The 13,192-nt window shown below is 38.1% G+C and overlaps 1 protein-coding gene across 2 annotated transcripts in view; it reads left to right on the forward strand.

Annotated features, from left to right (window-relative positions):
• The window catches only part of PIK3R3 (phosphoinositide-3-kinase regulatory subunit 3), a 150,626-nt gene that overhangs the window by 132,937 nt on the left and 4,497 nt on the right, over positions 1-13,192 (forward strand). For both annotated transcript variants that reach the window (XM_047725289.1, XM_047725288.1), the window contains exons 7-9: positions 827-1,003; positions 4,654-4,728; positions 5,158-5,328. In XM_047725289.1, the coding sequence (XP_047581245.1) occupies positions 827-1,003; positions 4,654-4,728; positions 5,158-5,328 (423 nt within the window). The remainder of the gene's footprint in view (positions 1-826; positions 1,004-4,653; positions 4,729-5,157; positions 5,329-13,192) is intronic.

The following is a 13,192-nucleotide window of genomic DNA, read 5'->3' on the forward strand; positions in this document are numbered from 1 at the left end:
CTCTTAACTGTTAGGTTGTGCTACCTCTTGAAGATCATACATACAGCTTTACTTGTTCAGTCATGACTGAATCCAGGGTCCAAACAGGGTCATCAGGATTTTCTCTCATACTCTATCTTTTGCCTTAGTTTTTCCTCTGTGCTGGCTTCATCCTCAGGAAGGCTTTCCCTATGAAGTGGCAGGATAGCTGCTGGGAGTCCTAGAATCACATATTTTTGATTTGGCAATCTCAGTGGGAAGAGAGAATCTCTGTTGGCAATAGTTCTAGCAAACTAGAATTGACTCTTATTGGGTCAGTTAGGTTATTATTCCCATTCCTGAACCAGTTACTGGCCTGAGGGTAGCTGTAGGATGTAATGGAAAACTCTTTTTTTCTTTAAGATTTTATTTATTTATTTGACAAGCAGAGATTATAAGCAGGCAGAGAGTCAGGCAGAGAGAGGGGAGGGAAGCAGGCTCCCTGCTGAGCAGAGAGCTCAATGCGGGGGGGGGGGGGCACTCGGGGCTCCATCCCAGGACCCTGGGATCATGACCTGAGCCAAAGGCAGAGGCTTTAACCCACTGAGCCACCCAGGCGCCCCTTGTAATGAAGAACTCTTAATGGCTGGGCTGGGTTGTGTGAATATTCACGCGTGGCTGAGATGGGGGTAGGGATTCCTTACCTAAAGGGAACACCAAGGTGCCATTTCCAAAAGAGTGAGAATAGATACAGGCTAGGCAAGAACAACAGATGTCTACCACACTTAAGATATTAGGACTAAGCTCACATTATAGAATGTTTCTGCTCAGTTCCTGTTTTAGCCTTAATATGTCAATATTTTCACAGAATTATGATGAATTATGACAAATTGAAATCACGTCTTGGTGAGATTCATGATAGCAAAATGCGTCTAGAGCAGGATTTGAAGAAACAAGCTTTGGACAACCGGGAAATAGATAAAAAAATGAACAGTATCAAACCTGACCTAATCCAGCTGCGCAAGATCCGAGATCAGCACCTTGTGTGAGTAGTCTGGGCCTGTATGGGAGGAAATACCAGCACCAGATGACTGCTGGCAGTAGACATGTTAGAGGCAGAAGAAGAGATTTTAATTGGGAACTGGCCAGTGAGATTGTAAGAAATTAGGAAAGCACATCTGGTAGTACTTGGTGGTACCAGAGTTTACTTAAAGTCAACATGTGGGGCAAACCAGAATGTAGCATTCTAGATTCTAATCCATACAAATGGGAAATCTCAGAGGGAGGGTATGGCATGAGCAATGTGGTGTAGCTTAAAAAGGACAGGTTACTCAAAATGGATGAAGGACCTCAATGTGAGAAAGGAATCCATCAAAATCCTTGAGGAGAACACAGGCAGCAACCTCTTCGACCTTAGCCGCAGCAACTTCTTCCTAGAAACATCGCCAAAGGCAAGGGAAGCAAGGGCAAAAATGAGCTATTGCGATTTCATCAAGATCAAAAGCTTTTGCACAGCAAAGGAAACAGTTAACAAAACCGAAAGACAACTGACAGAATGGGAGAAGATATTTGCAAAGGACATATCAGATAAAGGGCTAGTATCCAAAATCTATAAAAAAACTTAGTAAACTCAACACCCATAGAACAAATAATCCAATCAAGAAATGGGCAGAGGACATGAACAGACATTTCTGCAAAGAAGACATCCACATGGCCAACAGAGACATGAAAAAGTGCTCCACATCACTTGGCATCAGGGAAATACAAATCAAAACCACAATGAGATACCACCTCACACCAGTCAGAATGGCTAAAATTAACAAGTCAGGAAATGACAGATGCTGGCGAGGATGGGGAGAAAGGGGAACCCTCCTACACTGTTGGTGGGAATGCAAGCTGGTGCAACCACTCTGGAAGACAGCATGGAGGTTCCTCAAAAAGTTGAAAAAGAGCTATCCTATGACCCAGCAATTCCACTACTGGGTATTTACCCTAAAGATACAAACATAGTGATCCAAACGGGCACTTGCACCTGAATGTTTATAGCAGCAATGTCCACAATAGCCTAACTATGGAAAGAACTTAGATGTCCATCAATGGATGAATGGATAAAGAAGATATGGTATATATATACAATGGAATACTATGCAGCCATCAAAAGAAATGAAATCTTGCCATATACAACGACGTGGATGGAACTAGAGGGTATTATGCTTAGTGAAATAAGTCAATCAGAGAAAGACAACTATCATATAATCTCCCTGATATGAGGAAGTGGAGATGCAATGTGGGGGGTTTGGGGGGCAGGAAAAGAATAAATGAAACAAGATGGGATCGGGAGGGAGACAAACCATAAGAGACTCTTAATCTCGCAGAACAAACTGAGGGTTGTTGGGGGGATGGGGGGAGGGAGAGGGTGGTGGGGTTATAGACATTGGGGGGGCGTTGTGTGCTATGGTGAGTGCTGTGAAGTGTGTAAACCTGGTGATTCACAGACCTGTACCCCTGGGGCTAAAAATACATTATATGTTTATTAAAAAAAAAAAAAAGGGGCAGGTTAGTGTTTGCCTAAATACAAAAACCAGAATCTTTGACTACATAGTAGAACCACAGAAATAGAAATTACCCCTCATGAGCACAGACAACAACACTAATAGTGGGGGCTTACAAATAAGTATACAAGGCAGTCTCTCTCTCTTTTTTAAATCATTTTTTTAAATTTATTTTCAGCATAACAGTATTCATTGTTTTTGTACCACACCCAGTGCTCCATGCAATCTGTGCCCTCTCTAATACCCACCACCTGGTTCCCCCACAAGACAGTCTCTTAAAGGGTTTTTATAGTTAAGAAATGAAATTCTGTATTCAAGTAATAGGTATATGTGCCACCAGTAGCAGGCATGCAAGATAATTTGAGGAGTGAAACTCAACTCTTTAATATTATAGAAAACTGTATGATTTAGCTAGATATAGGGATATTACTCAAATATAGATTAAAAGATATATTTTCAGAACAAGATGTTAGATTTTTAGGACAAATGATTGTCTTATAGAAGGAGAGAATCCATGAGAAAGGAAAATATAAGGTTTTGTTCTAGGTAATGAATAGACTGCTACAAAATATGTTTATAGGTGACTTTTATGCATGTAACACAACTTGATTCAAACTCGTGGTAGAAGACAAAGACCTCTGACTGGGTTTTCCATTGCCTTCAAGGTTTCTTTGTATGAGAAGGAGAGAGGGGAGAAAATAAAAGCTTAGAGGTGGGAACAGTGGCTACTGAGCTTCAGTAGAGTAAGATCTAAGGTGATAAGTTTTGAGGGCAAACAATTAGAACTATGCTGTGCTGAGTAGTTTTTAGTAACTCCTCTCTAGAGATCATTTCCGTTTGCTATTGTGGAAAAAAAAAATGAAGCAAGTACACATAGCATACAGAAGAGCTTTGGAAACAAGGCAAGGAGGTACCTTGTCTAAAATCAGGGGAGTCTGCTCTTGGGAAGCTTATGTGATTCTGGTCACGTAATGAAGCTGAAGAAAGGTCCAAGAAGAAGACTTATGCCATGGACCAAAGGAATGATTGGAAGTCCTTGTTTGCTCTGGAAATTGATGAGATTATTAAAAAAATACACCATCCCAAGAGGCATGAATAAGTATGGCAAACTAGACCTTGAATGTTCCTTTAATGAGTTACATAAACTATATATAAAAGAGTTTAGATAACATCATGGGTGACAAATCATGATCTGCTAGTAAAGATAATTAGGGTGTTTAGGGAGATATTTACAGATTATCTACTATATGCTGGTACCATTTTCAGCATTGGGAATAACCATGAACAATAGGACAGACCCCTTTCTTTAAAGCAGCTTACATTTTAGTAGGGGAGACAAACATAAGTGAAAATATAAAATAATGAATTTCAGGCAAGTGCTATGAAGATGATAAAATAAGGTAAAATATAGAGAAGAGTGACAAGGGGACTGTCTTAGTTGGGATAATCAGGGCAGTCCTCCCTGATGAGGAGAGGATGTTTATGATGAGACCTAAATGATCAGGAGCCTGGTTGGAGGATGGGGATGAATGAAAGAGTTTTCATACTCACTCAGATTTTTACATCAGTGGCTGTTCAGTGGAACTAAATTTAATGGTGTGTTGTTTTACATCTGAAGTTTTGGTATATTTTAAAATACTATGATTTGCCTAGTGATGAGGCACATTTATATTAATTACTCAGGTAGCCATCATGAATTTCTTGTGGCTTGCTTTGGTACAAGAATAGACCTTGAAATTGTTTTAGAATGTTTTAACTCCGTGTAGTGGGCCACACAGGAATTGAGTCTTCTGGCTTTGCGGAGATTGCAAATGTGACACCATGCTCACATTAACTCATGATTTCAGAAACAGATGTCCCCATGTGTTTGAGTGCAAGTATATGTGTGTTTATGGTTGTACAACCTTCTAGAAAAGGAAAATGAAAAATGAGAGAAGTACCTAAACTCAGGTAACTCCTCTGCTTTTTTGCAGAAAGTTGGGGGAAAGTTAAGGGGAAACTAGTTTAAGGAAATCTCTGGCCACTTTGAGTGGGAGTGGGTTAAAATAAGAGGTTCTTGGACTCTGGAAATTTGGTTAGCTTCACATGTCCACTTAGGCAGAATTTTGCACAGATACTGACACTGGTGTCTTTCTTCTGGCAGGTGGCTCAATCACAAAGGAGTGAGGCAGAAGCGCCTCAATGCCTGGCTGGGAATCAAGAACGAGGATGCTGATGAGTAAGTTCTCTACCTTTCTATCAGAGGGTTTTGTTCCCAATCTAAGCCTTCTTTATACATGCTAAGATGTTGGCTCTCATTTTCACTTGAGGACATTGAATCAAGAACTTTGTACTTCTTTTAAATTGAATTGCTTGAAGAGTACCCTGTAGGCACTTGAGGTCAGAGACCCCCTGAGCCACGTGAAACCTGGGTGCATAAGCATTGCTCATTCAGACATTCATGTGTCAGCTGATTGGATGAAACTTGTGAATTTTGTGTTTTCTGCACCATAGGCAATAATGAAGTTGTTAAAAAAACTTCCAAGTAATTGTAGTTTTATTTTGTCATTTCGTGGTTAAAGATTTAGAAGAGTGTTTTATTCATGAGTTTGCTTTTAGATGTGAGTAACCTGATTGTTAGAATAATATTTTAACATTTAATTTTTAGGACCTATTTTATCAATGAGGAAGATGAAAACCTGCCCCATTATGATGAGAAAACCTGGTTTGTTGAGGATATCAATCGAGTACAAGCGGAGGACTTGCTTTATGGGAAACCTGATGGTGCATTTTTAATTCGTGAGAGTAGCAAGAAAGGATGTTATGCTTGCTCTGTGGTGTAAGTCTTTTCTGGCAGTTTAACCTTTTGAAAATTTGTGCATTGATTAATAGAAACTCAATCCCTCCTAAAATTCAGTTAAAATTATTTGAACTAGAGTAATGAGAACCCATGGCTTAGACCTTTAATACCTGTATAAAGAAAACAGTTAGTTGCTTTAGGAGAAATGGTATCTGAAATTATTTGGGGGATTTTAATTTCACATGGTAAGCAGATTAGCCCTGCAGTGTTGCTATTGGATTTTCAGGTATTTGTGAAAAGTAATGTGAGATCTTCAATTGAAAGATCCTCTAAGGAGGGGTGCCTGGCTGGCTCAGTCAATAGAGCCTGTGACTCTTGATCTCAGGGTCATCAGTTCAAGCTCCACATAGGTTGTGGAGTCTACTTTAAATAGGTATGTTAGTTGAAATTTTTTTTTTTAAATCCATAATTTTTTAAAAAAGATTTTATTTATTTATTTATTTATTTGTCAGGGGGGAGAGAGAGAGTGTGCACAAGCAGGCAGAGGCGGAGAGAGAAGGAGGCTCCCTGTCAAGCAAGGAGCCCCATGTGGGACTCGATCCCAGGACTCTGGGATCATGACCTGAGCTGAAGGCAGCAGTTTAACCGACTGAGCCACCCAGGTGTCCCCCCCCGCAAAATCACATAATTTTGTAGTAGTCTCCTGCATATCTAATTTGGGCTTCAGTGTTAGTTTAAATAAGGCTTAAGAACTGTTTTTACTTCAGAAGAAAAACTATCTAAATTTTATACTTAAGTAGTATTCTGTTGGGGTAGTGATCAAATATTTTCCTTAAGATGATCTTATGACTTTGTTTGGAAAAGCCTATTTTATTAGTTTCCATCCAATCATTTCTTTATTTACTTATTTATTTAGATATATTTATTTGAGAGAGAGCAAGCGTGTGAAAGAAGGGGAAGGGACAAAGGGAAAGAATCTTCAAGCAGTCTCCCTGCTGAGCATGGAGTACGGGGCGGGGCGGAGTGGGGTGCTGGTTTGGGGCCTGATCCCACCCTGTTACCCATGAGATCACTACGTGAGGGGAGGTCATGAGCACTGAGCCACCCAGGTGCCTCTATTAGTTTTCTTTTAGTAGAAAGTGAGATTCTGGGGACATCTAACCATTTTGTGTGTCGTGTATAGTCCTTTTGTATGTCACATTTTGTGTGTTGTGTATAGTCCTTCAGTGACAAAGACCATAGTTAGAGAAAGGTATAATATGACTGTTATGAGAGCGAGCTTTGGTACCAAATATATTAATTCAAATCCTGACTCTACTTACCAGATGTATAATCTGGAGTAAATTACTTTACCTTTCTCTGTCCAGTTTCCTTATCTGAAAAATAAGGATAAGAATATCTACTTGAGGGTTTTTATAAGTCTTAAATGAGTTAATATATGTAACGTGCTTTAATCAACGTTGGTACATAATAAGTGTTATCTACCAATATTATTATGATAATGATGCTAATGATGGATATGGCAGAAAGCAAGCAAAAATAACAGGATGATTTTGCCCTCAGAGGGTAAGGTGGTGAGGATGGACAAAAGATACTCATATTAACAGAGTGCTCAATGCTTTATGTGATCATCTTGTTCTTAGTGGTCTCTGGAGTTAGAGTTTGATTCCAAGTTTACCTGGTTTCAAAGCCCACATTTTTCTATTACACCATACTTTCTTCATTTCACAATTAAATATCCAAGATAAATAGAATTACTGTGAAATAGGTATCATCAGTAGGCTGTACACATAAAGAACTATTAATTCTGGTGGAAGAGGAGAGGGTTGGGAGGTTTTGTGGAAGAGGTAGTTTTGAACTGGACTTGGAAAGGATGAATAATGGGATATCTATGGGCAGAATATGGGGGAGGATTTGAAAAGTGCATTAGATTACTGTTTTTGCAAAGATACAATTATTTAAAATTTTTTTAAAGATTTATTTATTTGAGAGAGACAGAAAGTGAGAGTGGGAGTGAGTGAGCACGCAAGCAGGGGGAGGAGCAGAGGGAGAGGGGAAGCGGACTCCCCACTGAGCATGGAGCCTGACTTGGGGCTTGGTCCCAGGACCCTGAGATCATGATCTGAGCTGAAACCAAGAGTCAGATGCTTATCAGACTCAGCCACCCAGGTGCCCCTACAGTTATTTAAAACATTATTTTCTCTCTTGCCTGGGTTGCTTAAGTTATCTGAGTGGAAATGCCAGGACAGGATTGTTCTTACAGAAATTGAGATCTTTTAAAAATAAAAAGAAGAAAGGCAGTAAGACCAGTGCATTGTACTCTTACACTCACCCAGGTCATTGGGTGGCAGCCTCTGGGTTAAGGACTTGGCTGGTGGAAGGTGCTGCCCCGAAGCTCAGCTAACTCCTGGGAGACCAAGGAACAGCTTGAGTACCTTGAAGAGGTGTATTCTTTTCCTTCTTCCTTTAGCCATAGACTCCCAGACCTAAGTCCACAGCAGTGTGGATTTCCCTTGCTTATGAAAACCACCTGTAGACATATATCATGTTCCCATTCACACTGAGGATGGTTGGAAGCAAAGAGTCTAGCATCACAAAGACTCCCATTTGTTTGCCAGCCATTCTGGCTACAGGAAGCCTGCCTACAGTAATCTCCCTGTATACTTAGAACACTTGCTGAAGTAGGAATATGAATATGTTCAGTTTTTTAGGAGATTCTCATAGCAAAATTAACATGATCATGTAGGAAGTCACACATGGAACTCATTTGTTCTTCCATTTTGATTTCTATTAATGACATCATCAAGAAGCCTAAAAAGAAATTGCTTACCTCTACAACCTTCTTAGGCTGAAGACCCGCAGCCAGCAATGCCTATATTCACTACGTTAAGGATTCAGGTAGTGAGCACTTGTGATCCTTACTGCTATTTGAGTTAAGAATTTAATAGGGCTAGAACTAGTGAGATCAGAAAGGTAGTAGAAGATTTGAATGGTATTTTAAAAACAACTAGAGCTAACAACAGCAGAATATACATTCTTCTTTTTTTTTTTTAAAGATTTTATTTATTTATTTGACAGAGAGAGATCACAAGTAGATGGAGAGGCAGGCAGAGAGAGAGAGAGAGAGAGGGAAGCAGGCTCCCTGCTAAGCAGAGAGCCTGATGTGGGACTCGATCCCAGGACTCTGAGATCATGACCTGAGCCAAAGGCAGCGGCTTAACCCACTGAGCCACCCAGGTGCCCCAGAATATACATTCTTCTTAAGTGCACATGAAACATTATCCAGGATAGGCCATAGGTTAGGCCACAGTCTCAGTACATTTAAAAGTGTTGAAATCCCACAAAAAAATGTTTTCTAACCACAGTGGAAAGAAATTAGAAATCAAAAACAGCAGGAGAGTTGGGAAATCCTCGAATGTGGACAGTAAACAGCACATTCCTAAATAACCAATGGATCAAGCCCCGCTTGGGCTCTCTGCTCAGCGGGGAGCCTGCTTCCCTTTCTCTCTCTGTCTGCAGCTCTGCTACTTGTGATCTCTCTTGTGTCAAATAAATAAAATCTTTAAAAGAAAATAACCAATGGATCAGAGAAAGAAAACAGGAAATTAGAAGATACTTTGAGATGAGTAAACAAACACAGCCTATCAAAACTCACAGAATTCAGCTAAAGCAGTCCTAAATGCCAAATTTATACCTGTAAACATTTATGTTTAAAAAAAAAGGAGACCACATATTAATAAAGTAACCTTCCACCTTAAGAAACTAAAAAAGGAAGACCAAACTAAACCCAAGCAAAAAGGAGGGAATAATAAAGATTAGAATGGAAATAAATAAAATAGAGAGTAGGAAACAATTGAGAAAATGAGTGAAACCAGAAGTTGGGATGGAACTGAATTACAACCTCAAGCAAAACTGCCCCCATCCCCACAGAGAAGAAACAAATTACTAAAATCAGGATGAAAGAGGGGGTCATTACTTGTAGTCCTTATAGAAATAAAAAAAGATAATGAGGGAATGCTATAAACAATCATATACCAAAAAAATTAAACCCAGATGAAATGGACAAATTCCTGGAAGCACACAAACCACCAAAACTGACTCAAGAGGAAACGGAAAATTTGAACACAACTATAATAAGAAATTGGGTTAATAATAATTATAATAATAATAAAAGCTACCCACAAAGAAAACCCCAGGCCCAATTGCCTTCACTGTGAATACTGCCAAATATTTTAAAAAGAATTAACAGAAATCCTTCACAAACTCTTCTAAAAAAGGGGGGGGCAGTGGGAGAGAAACTTCCCAGCTCATTTCAGGACGGCAGTATTACTGTGATACCAAAACTAGACAGAGACATCACAAGATAACTATGGACCAATATCCCTTAGGAACACAGACACAAAAATTCTCAACAGAATAATAGCAAGGCAACTCCAGCAGCATATAAGGATTATATGCCATGACTAAATAGAATTCATCCCAGGTAGGCAAGGGTTTTTTTCAACATAAAAACAAAACAATGAACATAATATACTGCATTAATAGATAAAGGACAGAAATCACATGATTAAGTAGAATCACAAAAAGCATTTGACACAATCTAGCACTCTTTCATATTAAAAAACAGTCTGAACAACCTAGGAATAGGAGGGTACTTCCTCAGCTTGATAAAGTTGAAGAAAAAACTCAGAGCTAATGTACTTAATGGTGAAAGTTAGTGCTTTCCCCTAAGATCAGGAAGAAAACAAAGATGTTTATTCTCACCACTTGTAACCATCGTTGTACAGAAGGTTCTAGTTCAGGTAAATTGGACAAGAAAAAGAAATAAAAAGCATCCATTTTGGTAAGGAAGATGTTAACTATTAGAGCTAATAAATAAGTTTGGGAAAGTTGCAGGTTAAAAGATCAGGATTCAAAAATCGTTGCATTTCTAAATACCAGTAATAAACAATCTGAAAATGAAATGAAGAAAGCATGCTACATAGAATATCATCAGAAATACCTAGGATTAAAACAAAAAGAAGTGCAAGCGCTGTATGGTGAAAACTATGAAACATCACTGAAAGAACTTAAAGGGAGACCTAAATAAGTGGAAAGACATCCTGTGTTCATGGATTAAAATATTTAATATTGTTAAGACAGAAATAACATCCCAAACTGATCTACATGTTCAATGTAATCCCTATCAAAAATCCCAGCTGGATTTTTGCTGAAATTGACAAAATGATCCTACAATTTATACAAGGGATCCAGCACAGCCAAAATCCCTTTGAAAGAATAGAAAAAGTTGAAGTACACCTCCTGATTTCAAAACTTACAAAACAAAGGTGTAGTAATCAAAATTGTGAGGTGTTAAAAAGGATAAACATGTAGATCAATGAATAGATTTGAGAGTCAAGAAATAAACCCTTACATTTATGGTCAATTGGTTAACAAGGGTCTCCAGACCATTCATTGGGGGCGGAAGTTGTCATTTAACACATGAAGCTGGGACAACTGGAAAGCCACACGCAAAAGAATAAAGTTGGACCCCTACCTCACACCATATATAAAAATTAACTCAAAATGGATCATAGACCCAAATGTAAGAGGTAAAAGTATAAAATACTTAGAAAATATTGACATAAACCCTTGTGACTTTTGGGTTAGTTTCTTACAAACTAAAAGCACAAACAACAAAAGAACTATAATTAAAAACATTTTATACCAAAGGGCACTATCAAAGTGAAATATTTCTCCCACAGAATGGGAGAAAATATTTGCAAATCATGTATCTGTTAAGCAACTAGTGTCTAAATCATAACCCTTTAGTAAAACAACCAAGGGCCTCAATTTAAAAATTGGATAGACATTTGAAAAAATGGCAAAGGATTTGGATAGACATTTTTAAAAATTCACATGCATAGTGTTATATTAGTTTTGGGTGTACTACATAATTCAACAATCCTATACATTTCTCAAAGTTCAGCAAGATATCTTTGCTTTTCATCTCCTTTATCTATATCACCCATCTCCCTACCCACCTTCCCTCTAGTAACCACCAGTTCTCTGTATTTAAGAGTCTCAGGGTTATTTGGTCTTTTTTTCCCCCGTGTTTGTTCATTTGTTTTGTTTCTTAAGTTCCACATATGAGCCAAATCATATGGTGTTTGTCTTTCTCTGACTGATTTCACTTAGCATCATGCTTTCCAGGTCCCTCCATGTTGTTGCAAGTGGTAAGAGTTCATTCTTTTTTATGGCTGAGTAATATTCTGTGTGTGTATATCTCCCATATTTTTTTTTAAAGATTTTATTTATTTATTTGACAGAGAGAGATCACAAGTAGACAGAGAAGCAGGCAGAGAGAGAGAGAGGGAAGCAGGCTCCCTGCTGAGCAGAGAGCCCAATGTGGGACTCGATCCCAGGACCCTGAGATCATGACCTGAGCCGAAGGCAGCGGCTTAACCCACTGAGCCACCCAGGCGCCCAATATATCTCCCATATTTTCTTTATTCATCTATCCTGATGGACACTTGGGTTGCTTCCATATCTTGGCTATTATAAATGCTGCGGTAAACATACGGGTGCATGTATCTTTTTGAACAGTGAAGGAAATCAACAGAACAAAAAGGCAACCTACTGACAGAAGACTTTTGCAAATGATATATCCAATAAGGGGTTAATACCCCAAAAATATATATATATAAAGAATTTTATATATATATAAATATAAATATTTTTATATATATAAAGAAAATTCTAAATTCTAGAATATATATATATTCTATATATATATATAAAGAATATATATATATATATATAGAATTTATATATATATAAAGAATTTATATATATATATATATAAAGAATTTTATATATATATAAAATTATATATATATATATATATAAAATTATATAAATATATATTTTATATATATATATATATAAAGAATTTATATATATATAAATTCTTTATATATATATATATATATATATAAAGAATTTATATATATATAAATTCTTTATATATATATAAAGAATTTAGACAACACACAAAAAAAACCCCAAATAATGCAATAAAAATGGGCTGGGGACCTGAACAGACATTTTTCCAAAGACATGCAGATGCCCAACAGATATATGAAGAGATGTTCAACATCACTCATCATTAGGGAAATGCAGATCAAAACCACAGTGAGCTACCACCTCACACCTGGCAGAATGGCTAAAATCAACAACACAAGAAACAACAGTTGTTGGCGAGGATACGGAGGAAAAAGAACACTTGTGCACTGCTGGTGGGGATGCAGACTGGTGCAGCCACTCTGGAAGACAGTATGGAGGTTCCTCAGGAGATTAAAAATAAAATTACCTTATGACTCAGTAATTGTACTACTGGGTACTTACGCAAAGAAAATAGAAATTCCTTTAAAGAAGAACTATAAATGGTCAATAAAGATACAAAAAGACGCTCCACATCATTAGTCCTTAGGGAAGTAGAAATCAAAACCACAATGAGATGGGCGCCTGGGTGGCTCAGTGGGTTAAGCCGCTGCCTTCGGCTCAGGTCATGATCTCAGGGTCCTGGGATCGAGGCCCGCATCGGGCTCTCTGCTCAGCAGGGAGCCTGCTTCCCTCTCTCTCTCTCTCTGCCTGCCTCTCCATCTACTTGTGATCTCTCTCTGTCAAATAAATAAATAAAATCTTTAAAAAAACAAAACAAAACAAAACAAAACCACAATGAGATACCACTAGGATGATTATAATAAAAAAGATGGACAATAACAATTGTTGACAGGGATGTAAAGAAATTGGAACCCTCGTATACTGCTGGCTAGAATATAAAATGGAGCAACCACTTTGAAAGACAGTTTGGCAGTTCATCAAAAAGAGATACCATATGACTCAGCGGTTCCATGTCTGA

The sequence above is a fragment of the Lutra lutra genome, chromosome 4 (genome assembly GCF_902655055.1).
Source record: "Lutra lutra chromosome 4, mLutLut1.2, whole genome shotgun sequence".
Lineage (NCBI taxonomy): Eukaryota > Metazoa > Chordata > Mammalia > Carnivora > Mustelidae > Lutra > Lutra lutra.